Raw genomic sequence first — 23409 nt, 5'->3', positions numbered from 1 at the left:
CTCCAGCATAAGTTGTCATCAGTGTTTTTGATCTTGGCCATTCTTACAGGTGTAAGATGGAATCTCAGAGTTGTTTTGATTTGCATATCTCTGATGACTAAGGATGTTGGGCATTTCCTTAAGTGTCTTTCAGCCATTTTAGATTCCTCTGTTGAGAGTTCTCTGTTTAGGTCTGTACTCCATTTTTTTTTATTGGGTTATTTGTTCTTTTGATGACCAATTTCTTGAGTTCTTTGTATATTTTGGAGATGAGACCTCTGTCTGATGTGGGGTTGGTGAAGATCTTTTCCCATTCTGTAGGCTGTTGTTTTGTCTTGTTGACCATGTCCTTGCCTTACAGAAGTTTTTCAGACCTCTGTAAAGTAAAAGAATTTTTAAAAACTGCTATGGACTAATGGTTATAATGAGCCCCCTTGGTCCTCACTCAACTTTTTTGACTGGGAGAATTTTGTAGTTATCTTTTCTCTGTCCCGCCATAATTTTTCCTTTGTGTGCAGGGGAGGCAAGTCATCTTTGTAGTTTACAGATCTCTGCATCCAGTAATAGCTCTTGAAATATTTCACCTGACTCACCCTGTGATCTGACTTTGATGGTGACCCTTTGGACTTCAAACCAGAGTCCAATTGCTTTAAGATACTCTGGATAAGGTTTTGCTCCAGGGGAGATTCATTTTACAAGTAGATGTGTATCAGGGAGGGAGTCAGAAGGCAGGTTGTGATAGATTATTGAACTGGTGGCCCTTGGGGGAGCCACACCTTCTGCTATTAAAATTCTTATGTAGTTTCATAAAGGCTCAGGCCATGGCCAATAGGACATTAGCCAAAATAAGGCAAGCTAACTTGAGCCATGGATGAATACTGGGGTGCGTCCAGTTGAAACACTGTTGGAATTCAGCTGCTGCCTGTAAAGAGACACCAGATGACTGACAAGTGCAGACACTGTGGAGAGAAACCACAAGGCTGAGAGACATCCTGGGTTCTTGTTTCCAATCAACTCTCCATCCAAGGCTTCATGAAGAGCCTCAACTGGATTGTGTAAAGCATGGGGACTAACACACCGTTGTTTTAAGGTGCTAAGTTTGGTTTTTGTGTGGATGCAGGTGACTAAAACACAAGCAGCCTTGGACCTGGAGTTAGGTCTCAAATTCAGGACAAATGGCTGACTGAGGTGCCTACTGAACACATCAAAGTGGACTCTGGCCCGTAGGGCCGGTCTTTCTCAGCATAGCCAATACCTGGTACAGGGTCCTGGCTCCTCCAACTCCCTCCCCTAGGGATTAGGTTTCCCCTTCCCGTGCCTCTGATTCCTATATAACCTAACCATTTTGGCTACAAGCTCCTCTTGGTTCTTTTGGTCTCTGGATTTCCAGTTAGTCTCTTTGCTCCCTCCCTCTTCTCTTTCTCTCTTGATCAGTGCCCCCTGCCCCCTACTTGGTTCAGTCTGGACCCTTCCAGATGCCTCTGGCTGTGCTCTCCCTCATATTTACAATGAACCGCCTCCCTGACCCATACCTAGGAACAGTCATGTCCTTGGTTCGTTTTGTTCTGTTTTGCTTTCCATTCAGCAAGATGGTCTTCCAGAATTATCCCCAAACGAGTCTCAGATCCAGACTTTTATTAATCACACACGGACCTGTCAGTCAACCCACATTGCCTCTTGGGAAGTGGTATGATCTTGGGTGAGGCAGCTTTCTTTAGTTAAAACAATGCTCAGAGTGGGGGAGTGGGAGGGAAAGGGGAGGAGGGGAGGAAGTGGAAAATTTGAATGGTATTATTTATAAAGCAATAAAAAAAATAAATAAAAATAATGAACCTGACAAGCAAGGACCCTCTCCACCTGCCCTTCTCCTCACAATGCACAGAGCAACCTGAGACCCTCCCTCCCCACTTCCATCCAGTTGCAACGATGCCCCACTTCCAACAACAGACTGATTGACTCATCCTTGATGACCCTATGATGAGGTGTGTGTATGGTTAAAATCAGATGTATTGTGGGTAAGGACACATACAGTAGAGCTTCCATGATTGAAGCCTGTCAATCAAAACAGAGACTCACTTGTGCCTCTTCCCTTAGTAGCCAAACTCCTCCTCTTGAATTCCATAATAGAAAGACAAGGCCTTGAGGGAGCTCTTGCTCAAGTGGCCCACTGCTCACTGGCTGTGCTTTTGTCATCTGGGCCGTTGCTGTGCTTTTGAATAGAGTTACCTTGTTATTTTTCAAAGACAAAAACAAAAAACAATGCTGAGAGAGAGAGAGAGAGAGAGAGAGAGAGAGAGAGAGAGAGGGAGAGAGAGCGAGAGCGAGCGGTATCGCCTTAAATGGCCAGCAGTGAAGACACCAGTATGGCGGGTAGTCAGCTCATCTGTGGGCAGTATGTTACTGTGTCCACTTCAGTCATATTTCTACAGACTTCCGTGTTTTCACAGAATACAAAAAGGGCAATTTATCTGATGGCCAGACAAATTTCTATCAATGTGTTTGGCTTAACGTGAGCAGTTAAGAAGTAGATTAAAGACTCCAGGTGGGGGGCTGGAGAGATGGCTCAGTGGTTAAGAGCATTGCCTGCTCTTCCAAAGGTCCTGAGTTCAATTCCTGGCAACCACATGGTGGCTCACAACCATCTGTAATGAGGTCTGGTGCCCTCTTCTGGCCTGCAGACATATACACAGACAGAATATTGTATACATAATAAATAAGTAAATATTAAAAAAAAGAAAGACTCCAGGTGGGTGGGTCCATCCAGTCAGAATATCTGATTTAATGTGAATTCCCTTTCATCGCAGTTGACTGTCTTAGGATGAGAATCAAGTTTCAGATTTTCCAACCTCAGAAGGCCATCTGGACCAGTCTGGGTAGGTAGCAATAGTGAAGTATGAGGTAACCTGCTTGAGGAGGGAAGAGAAGGTGTGGAGAGAAGTGGGGGCAACCTTGAAGAATTGGGTATGGACAAGGGGCGAGGTTTATAAACCAGAGAACAGCATTGAGAAGGTTCTTTTCTGAAATGTCTAGTGGAGGATGCCCATTGCAGAGCTCTTTCCAGAAGTGAGACACCGGAGAAGTCTCTAGATCCCTTGTAATAGAACATTTCAAAAGAAAAAAGAAATACTGAGAATTGACATATGTTGAAGCCCTCAGTATCCCATGGCTTTCTATTAAAACATCTGGATTTTTGTTCTAATATCCTGCCATCCTTCAGGCAGCCTACTTGCAACCAAGAGGCTGTGAGTGGCATAGGCCTATTGAGTCATTCCAGGTCCCTGGCCCCGGTCATGGGAGTTCATGCGACCTAAGTTGACCCAAGGAGACTGAACCATAGAACTTTTGCTTGGGATGCTAGGAGACCGACATGCTCACGGGCATGCTCTCTGGACGGGATAAAGATCTATTGTAGCCTCAGGTATTGTTGGCAGCTGTTGGAGCTCAGCAAACAATACTGCAAAGTATGGTGCTTTTGTCTGCTCCTTTGAACTAAATAAAAGAAGTTCTGCCAGTCTCCTGTTTCTTGTTTGCCCTTCCCTCCCAAAGTCAGAGAAACCAGAATTCTTCCTCAAGGTGGGTCACAGGAACAAGAACCTTCCCCTAAACCATAAAAATCTAGAAGTCAGAAAACTTTCTCCCTTAAGGGCTACCTATCATTCCAGATACTCCCCGCCCCCCATAGCCAGAGGGAGTGTTACACCCAGGCTATCGAGACAGGTCCTGCTGGGCTTCACCTTCCTTCTGTTAGCTTTGCATTGTCCAGTCGCAGGTCGATGTGGCTGTCCATGCTTCATCAAACCTAAGTCTGGAAACAGTTTTCCCTGCAGCTTGGTTCTCTCTCTCCCTCTCTCTCCCGCCCTCTTGTTCTCTCTCCTCTCTCTCTCTTCTCCCTCCCTCCCTCCCTCCCTCTCTCTCTTTCTCTCTCTTTCTTTCTTTCTTCTTTCTTTCTTTCTCTTTCTTTCTTTCTTTCTTTCTTGTTTTTGAGACAGGATTTCTCAGTGTATCCCTGGCTGTCCTGGAACTCACGCTATAGACTGGGCTGGCCCCGAACTCATAATAGAGATCCATCTTCCTCTGCCTCCTGAGTGCTGGAATTAAAAGTGTGTCCACCACCCAGCTTCATTTATTTGTTTATTGGTTGAATGATGGATTGTTTTTGAGATAGGCTCTCACTACATAGCCTTGACTGGCCTGGAACTCTTTTATGTGAGCCATGCTAGCCTCAAAGTCATAGAAATCTGCCTATCTCCACCTCCTGAATGGTGAAATTGAAGCTGAGCTTCAATAGACCTGGGGTCTCCAGTACTGAAGTAAAACCGATGCAGCAAATGTATTGTGCTTTTGTTGGCCTGTCTTTTGTTGTAGGAGGGCAGGCCCTCATGATGGATGAGGAAGGAATCACATCTTCCTGTTTCAACACAACCATCATAACCACAGGATGAAACTAGCTCCGCAGAGGGCAAAAGGGGAGCGGGGAAGAAAAGGAGTTTGAGGCTAAAACCTTCCTCAAAGCCTGCTACTTATGGATTATACAGTTACACAAGCCATTAGAGTACCCCTGTTGTTTAAGGCAGATGAACCTGGTTTCCTCTCCTTTATTTGTGACTATTACTGACATCATAGACAGAATTCACTGAACAGTATGGTGAGCCAGATACTAATGCAAGCCTGGTTGACTTATGCTTGATCCGTAATAAACCGGGCTAGGGTTAGAGTTAGGGTTAGGCATATGCTGGATCATCATGCAACCGTGAGAAATTGGCTGGGTTTAATGATACTCACCTGCTATCCCAGTACTATTGTAGGTGCTGAGGCAGGAGGATCATGAGTTCTAGGCCAGCCTGGGCTACCTTGTAAGACCCTATCTTAAACAAACAAACAAAGCTGGACATGTTGGTACACATCCAAAACTCAGGTGGCAGAGGCAGGAGGATCTCTGTGGGTTTGAGGCCATCCTGATCTACACATTGTACACAGGCTAGGCTAGGCTAGGCTACACAGTGAGACCCTGTCAAAAAGCAAAACAAAATAAAACCAAAACACCCCTGCCCCTAAAACAAAGAGATTTTGTAAAGAGATTCTCTTGGAAAATGGAAAAAGCAGGTTACAAAACTTTGATATGAAATTCTATAGAACCTAGAAGAAAAAACACCCATTTTAACCAAGTGGTTCTTTGGTGGGGAATGGGGAGCTATGGAGAGAAGAGAAGGAGCTATCTGATGCCTGAGAGGAGAGAACACCTTACCCTCAGGGAAAAGCTGTGGGGAGGAAGGGGTCCCAGGATACTGGGTGGGGCCTGGGTCGGGAGCACCAGAGGAGTGTAGGGAGTGCAATCAGCCAGCCTTATGCTTCTTGACAGCCATCTTCAGAGTTTGGGGTGGGAGACTGTATCCAGAGCCTTCAGGTTCTTGGGGCGGAGAGGAGCTATTGGCTCATTTAGTGGCTTTTCCAGTTCTCTGAATTTGAGCTGTAGATGAGCAATAGCTTCGTCGAATAGAGTCCCTAATCATCCACCATTAATGCGGCATCCAAACGAAAGGACGAAAGTGGCAGGGGCTGGGCTCAGCATGCAAAGCCGGAGGCCTGACACCTGCAGGTCCCCAAAGGGGCGAGCCTCCTGCTTGGCTGCTAGCCCCAAGTTCTGCTTCCTTTAAATGCAGGAGCCGCCCGCCCGTCTCGGGGAGCCCGGCCTGCTTATCAGTTCTCATCGGGAATATGCAGCGTTAGTGTTTGAAAAGAAGAATCCACTTCGGAGCAATTTGCATTCCCAGCGATTTTTCAATAGCCGGCTTGTGAATGAGGTCTTTCTGTGTTTGTGAACAGTGAGGGGGCAAGAAGAGAAAGCACCCACACTGCATCTCCCCCAAGCAGCTCCCCCAAGAAGCCGCCTTTGCCAAGAGCAGAGGATGCTGGGATGTGTGTGAGTCACTTCTCTCTGGAGGTTTCCAGGGAGCTAAGCTGTGAGAGGCAAACTCGCAGCCAAGGCCCAAGAGGGTTTCTTTTCCCAGACCTGAGCCTCCTCTTGCTCAAGAATATGGCTTTGTATCCGGCTGAGTGCCTTGGTGGGCGGGGCCTGGCTGCTCCAGTTTGAATGGGGGTTCACCTCCCTCTTCATAAGGGTTTTCCTTTCCAACCCTTTCACCTTAGGAGTCACCTGTGGGGTTTATGAATGGTGTCTTGGACTGACCCCCAGTTCATCTTTGTTCTCGAGAGGTGGAAACAGCCTGGAGAAGGAAGACATTTAGGCCCAAAGGCTTTGGCCCCAGTACAAGAAGGCATGGTAGGTCTTTGAGGCCCTGAAGGCAGCACCCCTTGGAGATCACTACAAGAAAGGCAGAGGTGTTTAGCTCTTATCTGTCCTTACTCATGACTCCTCTCCTCAGGACACAGGTTCTCCCTCTGTAGTTTGTGGTTAGTCTGTTGGAGTGACCATCCCCCAAGGATGAAGACAGAGTGTCTGAGGGTCCCCAGTACTGCTATCCTAGCTCTTGCTGCAGGTACACGGTGTGTGCACTTGGGGGGTCACAAAGCTGAGGAGTCCAGATGTTCAGTTTTGACACACACCCCACCAGAATGGATTCAGCCATTGGCAGAGGATTTTATTCTAGGATCAGATGTTTAACCCCTGGACCAGTGATTCCCAACCTTCCTAATACTGCAGCCCTTCATGTTGCCGCGACCCCCCAACCATAAAATTATTTTGTTGCTACTTCGTAACTGTAATTTTGCTAGTTATGAATCATAATGTAAATATTTGGTATGTGGGATATCTGATATGTGATCCCTGTGAAAAACCAAAACTGGCTTTATTTTGCCTGGAGGTAGTTTATGGTATTTTAGAAGGTACTGTGTTGTTGGGGGATCACCATGGAAACTTGCAGTTTTCAATAGGGTGAACTCCAGCTTGAGCAAGTGACTTAAACAGAGGCGAAGGCAAGGTAGCTAGGCACTTTTAGACTAGCCTGGCCTCAAACTCAGAGGTCTACATGCCTCTGCCTCCGAGGGCTAGGATTAAAAACATGTGTCACCACTGCCCAGCCTCTGCAGATCTTTATAAGTGAATAAACATGTTTCCTTGGGTCCCTAGAGTCATTCTAGCAAACCCCAAACTGAAGAGACCTTGGGGGAAACTCTGATTTATTGCCAGTGGGTCAGAAGCTCAGGACTTGGGTCTGGAATCTGCTGGATGGGGGCAGTCTTGAGAGCTGAGCCTCATCCCGTAGGATCTATCTCCAGGCATGTTGTGTTGTAACTGGATTTGAAAGACCCAGAGGTGGCGATCACAGCATCAGTGTGGCTTACTGGTGGGATGAGGGCTCCTCTCTTCCTGAGATCACAGAGGTTTTTTTACGAGTTTTCAGTGTTGCGAGACATGAGAGCAAGGAGAAACTTTTTGGAGACACAACTGGACTTGAGACAGGGTCTCCTGTAGCCCAGGCTGGTCTTGAATTTGCTAAGCAGAGGAGGATGATCTTCAGTTTCTAATCCTCTGCCTCTATCTGGAGAGTGCTGGGATTGCAAGTGCCAGAACACTGGTCTACGTTGTCCCAATGGGGGAACCCAGGACTTTGTACATGCTAGGCAAACACGCTACCAACTCAGCCACATCCCCAGCCCTGAGGCCTTTTGCTTTTGTTTTATTAAGGGTACTAAACTCATTTATGAGGACACCACCTTCATGACCTAATCATGTTCCAAAGGCCCCACATCTAATACTGACATTTTGGGAATTGGCTTAGGTTTTAACATACAGATTTGGCAGTTGGGGGGGGGGTGAATGAAAAAAAATTCTTACCTAATTTTGGGGGAAAATCCTTTTCATTTACCCATGTTAGGTTTGTTGACTGTGTTCTCCAAATTAGACTGACAACAGGCAGATTAGCAAGAGAAAAACCAAGTTATTCCAAGGCAGTGCATGCACACATGAGGGCATGCAGCGAAGTAACAAAAGGAAGGACTTAAAGAGTTGCTTCATGAGCTAGTTGTGTGGTAGCCAACTGTGGAAGGGCACAAATGTGGGGGACACTAGTGGCAGATGGGCTTTGTGTGGGGTGGTTTCCCTGTAAGCTGTCTCCAGTGACGTCTGTTCACCCCATCCTGTGGAGCAGTCATCTCATTGTAATAGCAAAAATTATGCTCTGTTTTTAGGTGGTGCAGAGAGGTTACAGAGCTATTTCTCAATGGCTTTTCAGCTTATGCAGAGTGGCATATTTGGGGTGCTATGCCATGAACCCCTGAGGAAAAATGACCCCCTATTCACCAGGTTCCCACAACAATCAACCCATTTTAACTTCCTCTGAATTTCCACCATCTCCATACCCATAATATATATAATATATTATACCCATTATGTTATAATATATAAATTACTTTTTATTTTTATTAAAATTGACTTTATTGAGCTATATATTTTTTCTGCTTCCCCCCTTCCACTCCCCTCACATCCTACCCTCTCTCATGATCTCCATGCTCCCAATTTACTCAGGAGATCTTGTCTTTTTCTACTTTCCATGTAGATTAAATCCATGTATGTCTCTATTAGGGTCCTCATTGTTGTCTAGGTTCTCTGGGATTGTGATTTGTAGGGTGGTTGTCTTTGCTTTATGTATAAAAACCATTTAGGAGTGAGTACATGTGATAATTGTCTTTTTGGGTCTGGGTTACCTCATTCAATATGATGTTTTCTAGCTCCATCCATTTGCCTGCAAAATTCAAGATGCCTTTATTTATTTATTTTCTACTATGTAGTGTTCCATTGTGTAAATGTACCACATTTTCTTTATCTATTCTTCAGTCAAGGGGCATTTAGGTTGTTTCCAGGTTCTGGCTATGACAAACAATGCTGCTATAAATATAGTTGAGCCCATGTCCTTGTGGCATGATTGAGCATCCTTTGGATATATACCCAAGAGTGGCATTGCTGGGTCTTGAGAAGGTTGTTTCCCAATTTTCTGAGAAATTGGTACACTGACAGCCAAAGGGGCTGTACCAGCNAGTTGTCATCAGTGTTCTTGATCTTGGCCATTCTTACAGGTGTAAGATGGAATCTCAGAATTGTTTTGATTTGCATATCTCTGATGACTAAGGATGTTGAGCATTTCCTTAAGTGTCTTTCAACCATTTTAGATTCCTCTGTTGAGTGTTCTATGTTTAGGCCTGTACTCCATTTTTTTTTATTGGGTTATTTGTTCTTTTGATGACCAATTTCTTGAGTTCTTTGTATATTTTGGAGATGAGACCTCTGTCTGATGTGGGGTTGGTGAAGATCTTTTCCCATTCTGTAGCTGTAGTTTTATCTTATTGACCGTGTCCTTTTCTTTACAGAAGCTTTTCAGATTCAGGAGGTCCCACATATTGTTTCTCTCAGTGTCTGTGCTACTGGGGTTATATTTAGGAAGTGGTCTCCCCTTCCACTGAGTTCAATTGTACTTCCCACTTTCTCTTCTATGAGGTTCAGTGTGGCTGGCTTTATGTTGAGGTCCTTAGTCCATTTGGACTTGAGTTTTGTGCACGGTGATAGATATGGATCTATTTTCATTCTTCTATATGTTATAACTGGAACATCTTCTGGTGATGTTCCAGTTATAACATCACCATTTGTTAAATATGCTTTCTTTTTTCCTGTTTATATTTTTTGCTCCTTTGTCAAAAACCAGGTGTTTATAGGTGTGTGGATTAATATTCGGGTCTTCGACTTGGTTCCATTGGTCCTCCTGTCTGTTTTTATGCCAATACCAGGCTGTTTTCTGTACTGTAGCTCTGTAGTAGAGTTTGAAGTCATTGAATTCTAATTTTAGCCATAGTGATTCAATAAGATACATGGGGCTTTTCCAATTTTTTTTTTGTATCTGTGGAAGTTTGCTTTGTTACCTAGTATGTGGTCAGTTTTTGAGAAGGTTCCTTGAGGTGCTGAGAAAGTATATATTTTTTTTGTTTGGATGGAATGATCTATATACGTGTGTTAAGTCCATTTGATTACTTGTTAGTTGCCTTATTTCTGTGTTAATTTTCTGTCTGACTGACCTGTCCAGTGGTGAGAGTGGAGTGGTGAAGTCTCCCACTATTAGCGTGTCGGGTTTAATGTGTGATTTAAGCTTTAGTAGTGTTTCTTTTACATATGAGGGTGCCCTTGTATTTGGGGCATAGATGTTCAGTATTGAGATTTCCTTTTGATGGCTTTTTCCTGTGACTGATATGAAATGTCCTTGTCTCTTTTGATTTTAGTTTGAAAAATCTATTTTGATATTAGGATAGCTACACCACCTTGTCTCTTAGGTCGATTTGATTGGCAAAAATTTCCTCAACCCTTTTCTCTGGGGTGATGTCTGTCTTTGAGGTTGAGGTGTGTTTCTTACTGTATGCAGCAGAAGGATGGATTCTGTTTTCATATCCAATCTGCTCCAGCTGAGGTCACTGGCTCAGCATAAATGATTATTTTAACACTGACTATAAAACCACTCTCACAATTAAACATTTATTGTCATTCCTTAATAAAGGATCTAGACAGTGGGCCAGTAGAAAGGTTTTTGTTTGTCCAGAGGTGCACCACGCGCTGGTTAACTGAATGGCTAGGCAGTGCGGAGTCTTCAGAATACTTACAGTTCTGGTAGAGGAGGCTGAGATGGTGCAAACGCTTTTAAAAATTTCTCACCAAATCAATCAAGCACCCTAAAACCCAGCAATTTCTTTTCTAGATGTTTAAACGAAATGAAAATGTTGCTCCCATTAAAAAAATTACACAAGCATATTAAATTTATTTTAAGAACCCTAGCTTGAAAAAATGACATTATATCAGTAGCAGATGAATGAAGAAATAGATTGTGACACACTTAGAAATCAAGAGAACAATTGCTACATATAGGACTGAAATATAAATTCAAAACGTTGTGCTGCTGAGGAGAGGGAACCTGAAATGACCCTATCCTATAGCCATACTGGTATCTTGCATATCACCTTAGAACCTTCATCTGGCGATGGATGGAGATAGAGACAGAGACCCATATTGGAGCACCGGACTGAGCTCCCAAGGTCCAAATGAGGAGCAGAAGGAGGGAGAACATGAGCAAGAAAGTCAGGACCGCGAGGGGTACACCCACCCACTGTGACAGTGGGGCTGATCTATTGGGAGCTCACCAAGGCCAGCTGGACTGGGACTGAATAAGCATGGGATAAAACTGGACTTTCTGAACATGGCAGACAATGAAGGCTGATGAGAAGCCAAGGACAATGGCACTGGGTTTTGATCCTACTGCATAAACTGGCTTTGTGGGAGCCTAGCCAGTTTGGATGCTCACCTTCCCTGGACCTGGATGGAGTGGGGAGGACTTTGGACTTCCCACAGGGCAGGGAATCCGGACTGCTCTTCAGACTCGAGAGGGAGGGGGAATGCAGTGGGGGGAGGGGGAGAGGAGTGTGAGGAGGGGGAGGGAAATGGGGGGAGGGGAGGAGGTGGAAATTTTTTCAACAACAACAACTAATAATAATAATAATAATAATAATAATAATAAACCGTTGTGTTGAATAAAAAGCAGCCAGACTGAAGAACCCATTTATCTTGGTTTCTAGAACAGGCCTGTGGCCAGCATCATCAAATCAGTCAATGCCTCAGGGACAGGGTAATGGGCAGTCATTACAGAGGTGCTGTGGGCAGTGTCTTATAGACTGAGGGAGGGGGAGGTGAGGACAACCAATAAATGCATGGGGAATATAAGGTGATCTGGTTCCTAGCAGCTTGCAGCCCCACCGCAGTCTGTGGTCAGGCATCGAAAGTAAGTCTGGGACTAGAGATGCATCTCAGTTGGTAAAGTGATTGTCTAAAATGACCGAGGTCCTGGGTTTGATCCCTCTTACTGAATAAACCATGCATGGTGGTGTATACCTGCAATTTTAGTGCTTGTGAGGTGGAGGCAGGGGGGATCCGTTCAAGGTCTCCTCAGGGAATGTGGTCTCCTCCTACAGAGGGGATATGGGATACATGAGACTGTCCTGGAAGACACGGCCAGGCCTGGGACACAGACTGAGAAGACTTAAGAGTGAGAGAACTACTTGTGTGGGCGAGCGGCTCCAAGTTTAGCTGTGTAAGCCTGTGTGCTGGGCAGAGGGCTGATTTAAGCAGGGTCACGGGTTTGCCAAGTTGTCATTTACAACAGAAGGGGGTCTATTAATATACCAGGGAAAGGAGTTTGTCTTTGGTCATAGGAGTCAGGCCTTGCGGAAGTAGTGGTCACAGGGTCTCTGAGATCTGTGGGATTCTTCATATCACACACAGGACAGGGCAGAAACATGATCCTCCTGGGTCCCTTGTTCTGCATTCTTTAAGAGCCTGACTTCTCAGAGAACGTTTCTATGGGCTCAGGGAGGGAACCCCAGTTCCGATCACTTGTCCCCTCAACTAGTGGTGTTTGCTGGGATCACCTTAAACAAAGATTCACAGGCTCTGGGGACTTCCAGTAACTAACTAGCCTGACCTATCCACTCAGTTCTATCTACTGCTCCAGGAAGATCAGTCACCTGCCTCACTGGGGGCAGTCTGGCTATATTTCCCCCTTGGCCAACTCTTAGAGGAACAGCAGGTTCTTATCCTACCCTTTTCTGCCCCACAAGGCTTGGGCATGGCTTTCTCTGCCATCTACTCTTCTCTGTCTATATGATTCCTCTCCTGAGGATGCAAGTACAGCCATCTCCCTCTTGGTAGGCCGCCATCAACAGCAGGTAGCAGCGGCTACTCACTGTTAGTTTTCTCTTGGGTGGGATTATTCTGACAGTGTGTACTGCCGTCTTCCAAGGTGGCACCAGCAGGGTCTGGCTCCAGCTGCCTGCGGAGGCCACTGTCGCCAGTACTGTCTGTCTCCCTTCCTTGTAATACCTGCCTCTTTCAGGAGTATTTGCTGGGATTACTGTAGACTAAGATTCTACCTGACAGTTTAAGAATTAGAAGAAAAAGCCCACCCAGCACTGACCGACCAGAAGTAGTCACAGGGTGCAAACAGATCAGGACCCCATCACAAGTAATGTCAAGAGGGGCCATTTTTCTAGAGATAGCCCTGCTGGGTTCAGGGCCCTTGCCTCCCAGAACACAGGCTTTTTACTAGCTTGTCCCTCCTGCCCTTGTTAACTGGCCTGACTTGCGGCTGACCAGTTAAATTAGGCATTGAATCGAGCCCCGTCGTTCTTGCTTTTAGAAAGCAGTAAACATTGTCCTGTTGAATGTGTGTAGTGTGGTTCTCCCTGGTGAGAGGCCAAGCCAGGAATGGTAGGTTCCTACTCAGACTGAAATATCCTCAAGGCTCTTACCTCCACGACTGGGTGCTGGATCCAACTTTTATATTTCTGAGTAAAACACACTGAAGACAGATTTCTACCTGGGTCTGGTGGCACACACCTGAAACCCTAGTATTCTACAGGCTCTGCTAGGAAGATTAGGAGTTTATGGCTATCCTGGACTACATAGGAAGTCCTTGTCTCAAAAATAAAAAAATAAAATAAAATGATGAAAAGAGACAAGATATTTTTCTTTCTCTATTTTGGTGACAAGTGAGATCCTTTGATGGACACTGGATCTGTAAGGAAAGATAAATAATAGGCAAGTAACACAGTTATTAGTTTAATCAATCCCTTGCCATCTATCTAGACAACTTTCCACTTTGACAGTCTTCCCTATGAGGGTTCAACAACTAAATGCTTTTTGTAAAAAAGTTAATCATCTTAGAATTCAAATTCCTCCTTTTCTCCTCCTCTTCTTCCTTCTCTTCCTCTTCTTTCTTCCCCCTTCCCTCTCCACCCATCTGTCTGCACGTGTGCAGATTGACATATATGTACAGAAGGCAGAGGTCAACATGATGAGTCTTCCTTAATTGCTTTCCTTCTTATTTTGAGACAAGGTGTAGTCTCTCGCTGAACCTAGAGATCAGGGATCAACTAGACTGGCTGACCCGAGAGCCCTAAGAATCCTCTTGCCTCTTAGTCTACAGCATTGGGATCACACTGCTGGTTCTGGCTTTTTACATGGATGATGGGGATTTGAACTCAGATCCTCATACTTGCCAGGCAAATACTTTACTTACTGAGGCATCTCGCCATTACCAGTTTTTAAAATTCAGTCTTCCCAACAAGAGAATTCTGCTGGTATTATCTCCACTTAACGGGAAGAGAGTGAGATGCCAGAACCTGCCCAGGCACTGGATGCTAAAGGAACATCTAACCCTAAGTCTGCATGCTCACAGAACCCATACTTCCAAACAGTGATGCTACAAGGAATCTCACAGATTAAATGCTTGCATCCTTTATGTGGCTAGTGCCACTGTCATCCCCACCCTGGGGCATGGCCCTGAACAGGGCACCTCTGAGTCTCTCTCTTTGACTCCTCATGTCCGTGGTCTTCAGAGAGAGCTGTTCCTCCCCACTAGAGATAACACTGACAGAGAAGTTAAGAACATGCATCTAGCACCGAATCCAAACGGCACAGTCTAGACTGGAGATTGTCATGTTAACTCCAAATCCAGCATTTTTTCAGGCGCCATGCTGGTATGATAGCAAGACACAGCAGCCTCCAACTATCTCCCTCAAACTCCTGCTCACTCCCAGCAAGAAGAGGGTAGCCAAGGCTCTTAGGTGCTGCATGCGCTATTTCCCGGAGGGCAGGGTGGCTTACTATTATTATTCCTCAGATGACCCTTGAATGGACATTAGGAGCTCTGGCAAAATGACCCCCACTGGAGCCATTTGCAGGATTTGGATGTTTAAATATTCTAAGCATTGATTCCCAGACCTGTGTTTGACTTCAGTTATCACCCATCCGCTCCCATGGATGATAGACGGCTCAGGGTTAGGCCGAAATATCTCCCTTGGTGCTTGCTCCCTCCCTCAACCATCACTTTTAAAGCATTCATTGATCAAGACCTAGCTATTGGGATGACTGTGGGTGCTCTTGGCGATCACCTCGCCCAGTTCCCTTCTCAGCTGATGCATTGGCTCTTTGAATGGTAGATTTTGGCTGATGATGAACAAGGGCTACTCCTTCCTCCAGTGACTGGCACTCAGGATGAGGAACTGATTTTTCCACCAAGACCCAAATTTGCTCCCTACACCCCTACAGTCCCATACTGATCGAGGGGCACAGGGACATGGAAGGAGAAGCCTTGTGTCTCTTGAGGGAGCGGCTCTATTGTACAAAAAACATTCTGGAGCTCCATGGAGCCAGTTTGAGGCCTTCTTTTCTTGCTCTTGCCTTCCCACCCACATTGGCTTTCTCCTGAGAGTACTTCCTTAAGGTATCAGGTGTACCCAGTCCTTGTTTCTGGCTCTGCTTCTGGGGCTCAGGGGGCTCAGGTGAAATGGAGTGGCGTTTGAAGACATCCCCATACTCAGAGATGGTGCAATATAAGGAGCAGGAGAGATCACACACATTCCAAAGAACCTTGTGGAACAGGCTGGAGGACACTGGTGTGAGTGGAAACAGTCACTGGAGTTGGGGGGTACACCGGGGGAGCTAAGCCACCAAAGAGAGGTCGGACTAGAGATGTTATGAACGGTGGCCACTTTTCTTAGACATTCTAAGAAAGACCCCAAATTGTGAGCAACCTAACCCCAACCATGCTACTTCTTCCCATAGGGCTAGGGAAGCCATAGCAGGGCAGGGGACAAGAGAGAAGGTAGGAGTTTGTCCTGATGGTTCTTATAAATGGTCTCGGGACAGCCATGACAGCCTATCTTGAGTCAGGAATGAGTTGCCTAGACGATGAGCTGTCCCTGACAGGCTGAAGGCCTAGTCCACCTTGAGTTAGCTCTATCTGGAGGAAAGGGACACGGCGATCCTCCTACCTGCCGGACCATGGGCCTGGGGTTCAGTTCACAAGGATTCAGCGATGAAGTAGGCAGCTCCCAGGGCCCCCAGAGACACAGCAACAGTCCCGAGAGCCTGAAGTACGTGAGTTACGGGAAGTGCAGTATTTCCTTGAAGGTTTTCTGCAAAGCACAGCAGAAAGGGGGGTTAGGGGAGAAAAGTTTAGTGTCTGTGTCCTGGAAGGAGACAATGGCACTTAGAGGGTCCTGTCCTGATCTTCCTTCTAAAGGAAGGAAAGGGTACCCTAACAAGTGCCCCCGCCCTTTCCTACAAAGCTTCCAGCAAGATCCCTGGGGCATGAAGGTGGGCTGGCCTAGGCCTGATGCCTAGAGGGGTGGTAGGATGAGGGTGGTCCAGACCATGATGTGCCGGGCCAGATACCAGGCACCCCCAACTCAATGTCCCCTTTAAGCTTCACAACAACTCTCGGAGGCATTTCAGAGACGTTTAGATATCAGGAAAACACAGATTAGAGACACCACTGTAAAGACTGGGACAGCAAACTAGTGTACTAGTAAATGCAAGGAGGGCATCCCAGAAATGAATGAAGGAAGCTGACCAAAGCAGGGATTCTTGTCTAACGTGAATGCCTATTTTAAGTCCTCTGAAAAGGTAAAGACTGTGGAAGCAGTCTTTCCTTTGGGAAACAAAATAAAAACCATGAGTCTCTCCCTGGCCATGGGATCCAGGCCTCTTTCCCTCGCTTTCCTAAGTCTGAATGTTGTTTTGGTTTTTCCTACAGCTTAAAAGACCCCTCCTCTTCATCTTAAGCAGTAGAGGACCCCAGGATGCTTTTGGAGTTGGCTCATACACTAGGCACACAATGCTGTGGACCCTGACATGGTGCTGTCTTAGTCTAAAATTCCTAGGCACCCTCCTGGACCCAACACTACGTGTTTTGTGTAGAGGTTTCTAAATGCATGTGTCTTAGCTACCGCCCAGGTTGAACATGTCGAAAAGGTGAAGATCTTGTTTAGGTGACTCTCATAGTGCCTAGCATCCTTCTAGAGCAGACTTTGATTCCTTTTACCCATGGGAACCCAAAGCACCACCTGGCAGCAGATGGATGGGCACATTATGTGGGTGAGTGGTGGGCAGGCTTTTCCTGGATGGGATTGACTAGCTGGTATCTCTGATGCTTGGCATGTTCTGTTCCCTAGAACAGCCCCCCCCCTCTGTGTATGTTTCATATTCTGCAGGAAAGGGAGCTGGCAAGGGTAAGGAGAGGAGAAGAATGTGGGACAGTGAGCCGCACTCCTGATGTAAGATAGAAGGCCTCCATATGGAAGGCCCTTTGCCGGGGGCTTTTGTGACGTCTTGAGCACAAGTGGGGCTGATCATCTGGGTAGAGGCCCCTCTCTTAGCCCCAACACGTAACCCAGCAGTCCTGCAAGAATGAAGACATCTTCAGTCTGGTCTTAACATGGACGAGGGTCTTCCCATGAGTGACAGTGGCTAGATACATTTCTGCTGAGGAACATCAAGGCAAAGGCCGGGTGATGCCATGATGGAGGAGGGGCTGACAATAACAGACCAGTCTGGAACATATGACCCTTATGGATGTTCGTGGTAACAGCACGGCCTACTCTGAATGGGGCAGGTTTTGTTATTATTAGTAGAAGGGGCGTGTGAGTTATAATCAGGTTTATCGATGAGTTCCAGGGATAATTCATATACATTGTGCTAAATAGATGCTCCCTGTGTATGGTATGAATCAAAAAAGGAAGCGAATGGTCAACCAATATATAATCATAAGGCTCCCAGGTGACTGGAGTTTATATATATATATAGGCTAGGTGGAGGGGTGCTCTCAGGAGTGAGAACTTCTGTGGAAAAGAGAAATGGTACCACAAGAGTCTGCCCACCAAAGCAGAATTGGATATTTAGAGGGGAAGGAAGGCTTTCCTTTGGAAAGACCTATGGTTTCTGGAGGAATTTATTACACACGATTGCTACTAAGGTCTGAGGATGGAGCCTGGCCCTGGGAACTCTATGCTCAAGGCTTTATCCCTCCCACTTGCTTGGGAACCTGTAGAAGGTGAGAAGGTTTGGGAATCCTCTCCCCGGCATGGCTTGCCAGTCCCGAGGCAGGAGGACATCGAAGATGCGGCTGTGACACAGCCCCAGACGACGCCAGCAAGCAGAGCTGCCAGGGCAGGCCATACAGGAACAGGAGCGTGGAGCCATATAGGTCAGAGGCACTGCTGGACAGAGAACGAGAGAAATGAGGGCGGCACCATGTTCCTGGGGATGGGGCACAGTCTTGAGGACAACCCTAGAAGTCACACGTGGCAGCTGCAGTGTTACCACAGGAAACCCCAAAGGTGTGAGATTGAATGATAAGAAGGCAGCTAGCCTACAGGGCTGTCCCTTCTCAAACACAAGGGGGACTAGCTGTTTGGAAGAAGAGGTGGGTTACAGGCTGGTGTCACTTGGGAAGAATCACAGCAATGCAAAGAGATTGCTTACACCTGTCTAGTGCTTCCTGTCATCCATGTTCAGTTGGGACAGCAACCCTGTGACATGGAATGTGCTGGTTTCGTTTTTTTTCAGATAAGGAATCTGAGGCTTAAAGAACATAGCAAGTTCATTACAGAAGTGGACATTAGCTTGCCGGGTGGTGGTGGCACACACTTTTAATCCCAGGACTTGGGAGGCAGAGGCAGATCTCTGTGAGTTTGAGGCCAGCCTGGTCTACAAGAGCTAGTTCTAGGACAGGCTCCAAAGCTACAGAGAAACCCTGTCTTGAAAAACAACAGCAACAACAACAAAACCACCCCCCCCATAAAAAACAAAAAGAAAAGAAAAAAGAAGTGGACATCAGCTCAAGATCGCCAACTTTTTTTTTTTTCTTTTTAAGACAGGGTTCTCTATGTAGCCCTGGCTGACTTGGAACTCGTTCTGTAGATCAGGCTGGCCTCAGAGATTCTGCCTTTGGCTCTTGAGTACTGGGAGCAAGATCTTTAACCTTTAAAGTCAGGGAAAGTCCTTCACATGGAACTGGTAGGAAGTGATGCGAGCAGGCGATGGTACTGCCCATGAGAGGCTGCAACAAGAGTCCTGGAGTTGGTGCTGTTACATTCCAAGTACGTCGTGGGCACCAGTTTATCCTGAAGGCAAACATTACACCGCTTTATTCCTGCAGAAACAGTTCTCTAATCCTACCATTTCTGTGTTCTTCTGGGACCTGACTTAGCAGAACTGGAAGATGTTACCCTTTGTTTCTGGCCAAGCTGTTTTTTAGTGGATAATTCCAGCTGGGTTTGACAAGGGCTTCAGTCTTCAGTGCTGTAAAGCCAGTTAGTCAGCCAGCAGGTTCAGTACACTTCCTGCTTAGTCTGTCTATAGAACACATGGCTTTCTTGGAATGGGGGAAGCAAGGATTCTACAAACGATGCTTTTATTTTCAGCTTAAAAAGTTGAAATTGAGATATAACTCTCAAAGTTTTTTAATTTACTATTAGTGTGCTAGGTGACTTTAGTATGTTTGTGAAGTTGTGTGACCATCACAACTATATAGCTTTGGGACACTTCCATCTCCTGAAGAAGAAACCTCACCCTATCATCAGACACCCCCACTTCTCTCTTTCCTATCCCGGGCAATAGATTAACCTATTCTGGGCATTTTGCAAGTGAAATCAAACAATATATATTAATTCTTGGGAGGATCGGCTTCTCTAGACTAGTATTTTTAAGGTTCATCTGTGTTGTAGCGGTTATCAATAAAGCACATTATTTTTTTCTTTGCAAGTAGTGTTTCATTCTGATATTTTATACCACATTTATTTTACCCGTTCATCATGTGGTGGGCACTGGGTTGTTTCCAACTTTTAGCTATTATCAACAGTGCTGTTAGGACATTCACATACAGGTTTCTGTCTGGGTGTGGTTTTAATTCTCTCGTGTGGATACTCAGAAATGGAATGGGTCATGTGGTAACATCCAGATTGCTTCCCAGGAATACCCATCTCACTCTACAATCCTACTAACAATGTATATTCTGAATTCTAAATCTCCAACATGTTATTGTCCTTTTTTAATGATGTCGCTGTCACGGAGGATTGGTACTGCTTTTAGTCAACATTATTTTGCGTTAAAAAGGTCTGGTTATAGAAAGTGACATTATATATTTAAAAGTCTTCAGCCCATATTTCCAACCTTTCTGCCTGCTCTTTCTCAGAGGGGGAGATTCTCTGGGAAGCAACATGAGGTGTCCACTATAACCTCAATGAACATGACGGTGAATCTCATCAACTTGACTGGTTGGAAAACGCCAAGGTTGTCTGTAATGCACATTCCTGGGTGCTTCTATTAAGGTGTTTCTGGAGAAAAATTAGATCTGTGGAGGCTCTGATCTAATGAACGTATTAATCCCTTCCATGGATTCACAATGTAGCCTTATTGGGAGTTAATAAAAGGTAGGAGGTGGAGCCTAACAGGAAGATATACCAGGGTACGTCTTTGCAGGATATGTCTGTCCTTCTTGTCCTTCCTTTCTCCACTTCCTGGCTGCTTTGCTCTGAGCTATTTCTTGCCATGATACAAGGATAACCTTCAAACTGTGAACCAACGTGAATAATTCATCCTTTCGGCTGTTTCATACATTTGGTCACAGTGATGAAAAAGTTAACAAATGCTGTGAGCCTCGTTTTCACCCCTTCAATACCCCACTGCCTTCTAAGCAACTGCTTCAAGACTTAAAAGATTTGCAACAGCACAGTTTGCCTTCTACTGGTGACACCAGTTCTGAGGTCATCATCCAAAAATGTTTGTCTCCATGGTTCATGCTCACGTCACATACAACCACCACAGGTCAAGGACGTGGTGTTTAGTCACAGAGGCATTGGTGTCCCGGCAAGTCCTTGGATTTAGAACTCTCATTAACTTTTGACTCAGACTGTCTTAGGATTGCTGTGGCCCAGAGATCGTGGCCTGCTCAAGGACACAGAGCACCTGGTCACAGCTCAAGGAAAGGTCAGAGAAAGATGTCCTTCTTGAGAGACTAGCTGGTTTCTTGGCATTGGAAGGTTAGCTGTGGTTAAGGGTAAGGATTCTGGAGTCAGAATAGAATGAAGTCCCTTTTTCAGCAGTACCAACGGCTACTCCAGGGCCTGTTAGCTAGTTTAAACCCTGGTTTCCTTATCTATAAAATGGGCAGAGAAATAATACCATCCCTGCAGTATCATCAGATAAGATGATTAAGTTAGTCGGCTGAGCTTGAGTGCCAGATACTGAAAGAATAGCCCGCGGGCAGTTTGATTGGCTTTCACCATTGTCCTTAGCCACTTCAGTCCCCTTCATACTGTCCAAAGTTTGGCCTCTCATTGGCCACCCAAGCAGATGGGGATCACTTTTTGGCAGTCATCCAGCTGTTTAATTGTAGACAGGGCTGATGGCTACAAAATGTTATTTTGTTGTTGTTGCTTTGTTTGTTTTAAACATTGATCAGATTCTTCTCTAGTCTCTTCGGTGGGAAAGGCTGACAACTTAGCAAACAGAAATACAGGATGCTTATTTGAAACACATACACTAACATTATGTGGTTTATCTGAAGTTAGAATTTAGCCAGGAATCCTGGATTTTATTACAGTATCCTCTCTGTGGGTTCAAGGTCAGACCTCTTGGGACAACATGGAAAAACTTTTCTCCCATCTTCCACCTGATAAACAGGAAACCCCAGTTCCCTCAAAAACTGTCACCTCACTCTGGGCTATCTTCTTTGTGCTAGTCAGGTTTCTCATGAGAAGAGCCCGACAAAAATGTGGTCTTAAGGCATATGACGGCCTCACTTCTTCTAGACAGTTTGTCTTCAATTTCTAAACAGTTGTTGACTGATTGCTAAGGAGAGAGTCTCACCATAGAGCCGAGTTTAACGTTACTATGTATTCATAGTAACCAGTGAGACCTCGGATGTATGGAATGACAAAACCCAGGAATTCTGGCCTCTCTGGGAGTTACTCCCCCTTCATCCTTCATAAACATGGCCCCAGGTAACATGCTAACTGTACACCAACATCATGCAAGAACTGGGCTCTGGGACCCCATCAGCGAGAAGGATAGAAGTACTTAAACAGGAAGTCTGCCCACCTGGTTTCCTGGATGGAGAGCTTGATTTGGGTTCAACCTTTGCAGGTAACAGGCATGGCGTTGAGGCCCGGCGTTCTGCAGCTGGGAGAGCCTGGGGTGCAGGCGGTTGCGGTAGAGGTTCAGGGTTAACTTGCGGTGGGGTGGACTCCTGGCAGGGCTGTGGCTGCGACGGTGGCGAGGTGGACTCTGGGCATGTCGGTGGGGTTTCCGAGCTGGGATGCTGTGAGGAGTCGGAGCTAGCCTGCGGTGAAATGGTATCCCTGCGGCGCCTGGAATCGGACTTTTTCTTCTTGACCTTCTTCATGGTGATCCTTCTAGGCTAACACGGAGGAGCTACATGGAGCTGTGAATTTCCTGGCTCCCTCCCTAGGGAGGTCGTCTCCCTTACGGGTATGGCTCTGGTCTTTGACTGGAGCAAGGTCCCACAGACAAGAGTCACCCATACCTCCTCCTGTGAGGTCACAAAAGCCAGGGTGGATCCCATGGCTAGGGCTCTGGCAGTCTTCTCTGGATCATCTTTTCTCTTCCAGGACTTCTCGCTGGAACAGGCAGGGGGCAGCAGCGGCCCTATCTCTTCAGGGCCTGATTGAAACAGTGGGCCTAGGACAACTGGATCCCCTTGGTTCTGTGACTAGAGCACCAGTTTGGGGCACCTTTCCGCTGAGTGAGTGTTCCTGGGTCCACGGGAGACATCCTGGATGGAACTCTCAGCTCTGTCACTGGTTTCCACATGTCTGTCCCCAAACACATCTATGGTCGCCATTTGTTTAGTAAGTTTTCAGGAAACTTCTGAAGATTTGGCTTCTGTTAACACTTTACCTCCTAGGGCCCACTGCCTTCTGTCATCTCTGAAATCCCTCCTCCTCCTCCTCCTGGGAGGGGACCAGGGACAGTGTGTGTGTGTGTGTGTGTGTGTGTGTGTGTGTGAACTTTTATATGAACACTTGAATTTGACCAACTCACAGAAAACAAATAATTTCTGAAGCTCATTACATTGGTGAAACAGACTTACTCCCTCCCAAGACCCTGGATGGGTCAAATAGACCACGAATCTTCCTCAAAATCAACAATGTGACTTTCGTTTTAGGATGGAAGCAGGAAAGGCATTTTGAAAATAAAGCCTAAATGTCACCCACCACAGCAGAAAATGTGCTCCTCGTGGGAGACAGAACTTCCCCCATTAACTAGGTAAGCTATGTGGGTAAGTAACCTGCCCTACCCAGAGTCCCACAACTGCTGGGGAGGGGGGACCTGACACAGGTCAGGGGAGAGCTAGCAAGCCAGCTCCACACCAAGGCCAGACCAGATGTCAATAATAAAATGAGAGGATCGACTTCAGGCTTCTAGAGCCAGCAAAGACTTTGCCAATTACATTATTATTATTATTATTTTATGAAAAGGATACTGAGGTTTAGAGAAGTTAAGTTACATGCAAATGCCTCTCCACCCCCAGCTGATTGTTGGCATACTCAGGACTAAATTCCAGTTAAGGGTTCTTTTTC

General features: G+C 46.0%; 1 protein-coding gene across 2 annotated transcripts; it reads right to left on the bottom strand.

The window, feature by feature from the left end:
• Window positions 1-10750: 10750 nt before the first annotated feature.
• Spata3 (spermatogenesis associated 3) lies at window positions 10751-22217 on the bottom strand. 2 transcript variants are annotated; one of them, XM_050123180.1, is made up of 4 exons: window positions 21908-22217; window positions 17850-18024; window positions 15799-15942; window positions 10751-13538 (listed from the first exon to the last, which is right to left on the bottom strand). In XM_050123180.1, the coding sequence occupies exons 1-3, from the start codon at window positions 22209-22211 to the stop codon at window positions 15837-15839; spliced, it is 585 nt and encodes a 194-aa protein (XP_049979137.1). In that variant the 5' UTR covers window positions 22212-22217; the 3' UTR covers window positions 10751-13538; window positions 15799-15836. The 2 variants fall into 2 exon arrangements, with proteins under 2 accessions (XP_049979137.1, XP_049979138.1); XM_050123181.1 differs by having other exon boundaries at window positions 17850-18021.
• Window positions 22218-23409: the final 1192 nt, after the last annotated feature.

This window comes from Alexandromys fortis, unplaced genomic scaffold (genome assembly GCF_014885135.2).
Source record: "Alexandromys fortis isolate MF-2015 unplaced genomic scaffold, M_Fortis_MF-2015_v1.1 scaffold_213, whole genome shotgun sequence".
NCBI classification, from domain to species: domain Eukaryota; kingdom Metazoa; phylum Chordata; class Mammalia; order Rodentia; family Cricetidae; genus Alexandromys; species Alexandromys fortis.
This window is presented reverse-complemented; position numbering and strand designations above follow the sequence as displayed.

Excerpts from the sequence above, each read along its gene's own strand:
- Spata3 (XM_050123180.1), bottom strand. The coding sequence starts at position 22,211 with ATGAAGAAGGTCAAGAAGAAAAAGTCCGATTCCAGGCGCCGCAGGGAT. Across the intron at positions 18,025-21,907 it reads CTCTCCATCCAGGAAACCAG|CAGTGCCTCTGACCTATATG; the intron begins GTGGGCAGACTT and ends TTCTCTGTCCAG. Across the intron at positions 15,943-17,849 it reads AACCTTCTCACCTTCTACAG|AAAACCTTCAAGGAAATACT; the intron begins GTTCCCAAGCAA and ends TGTGCTTTGCAG.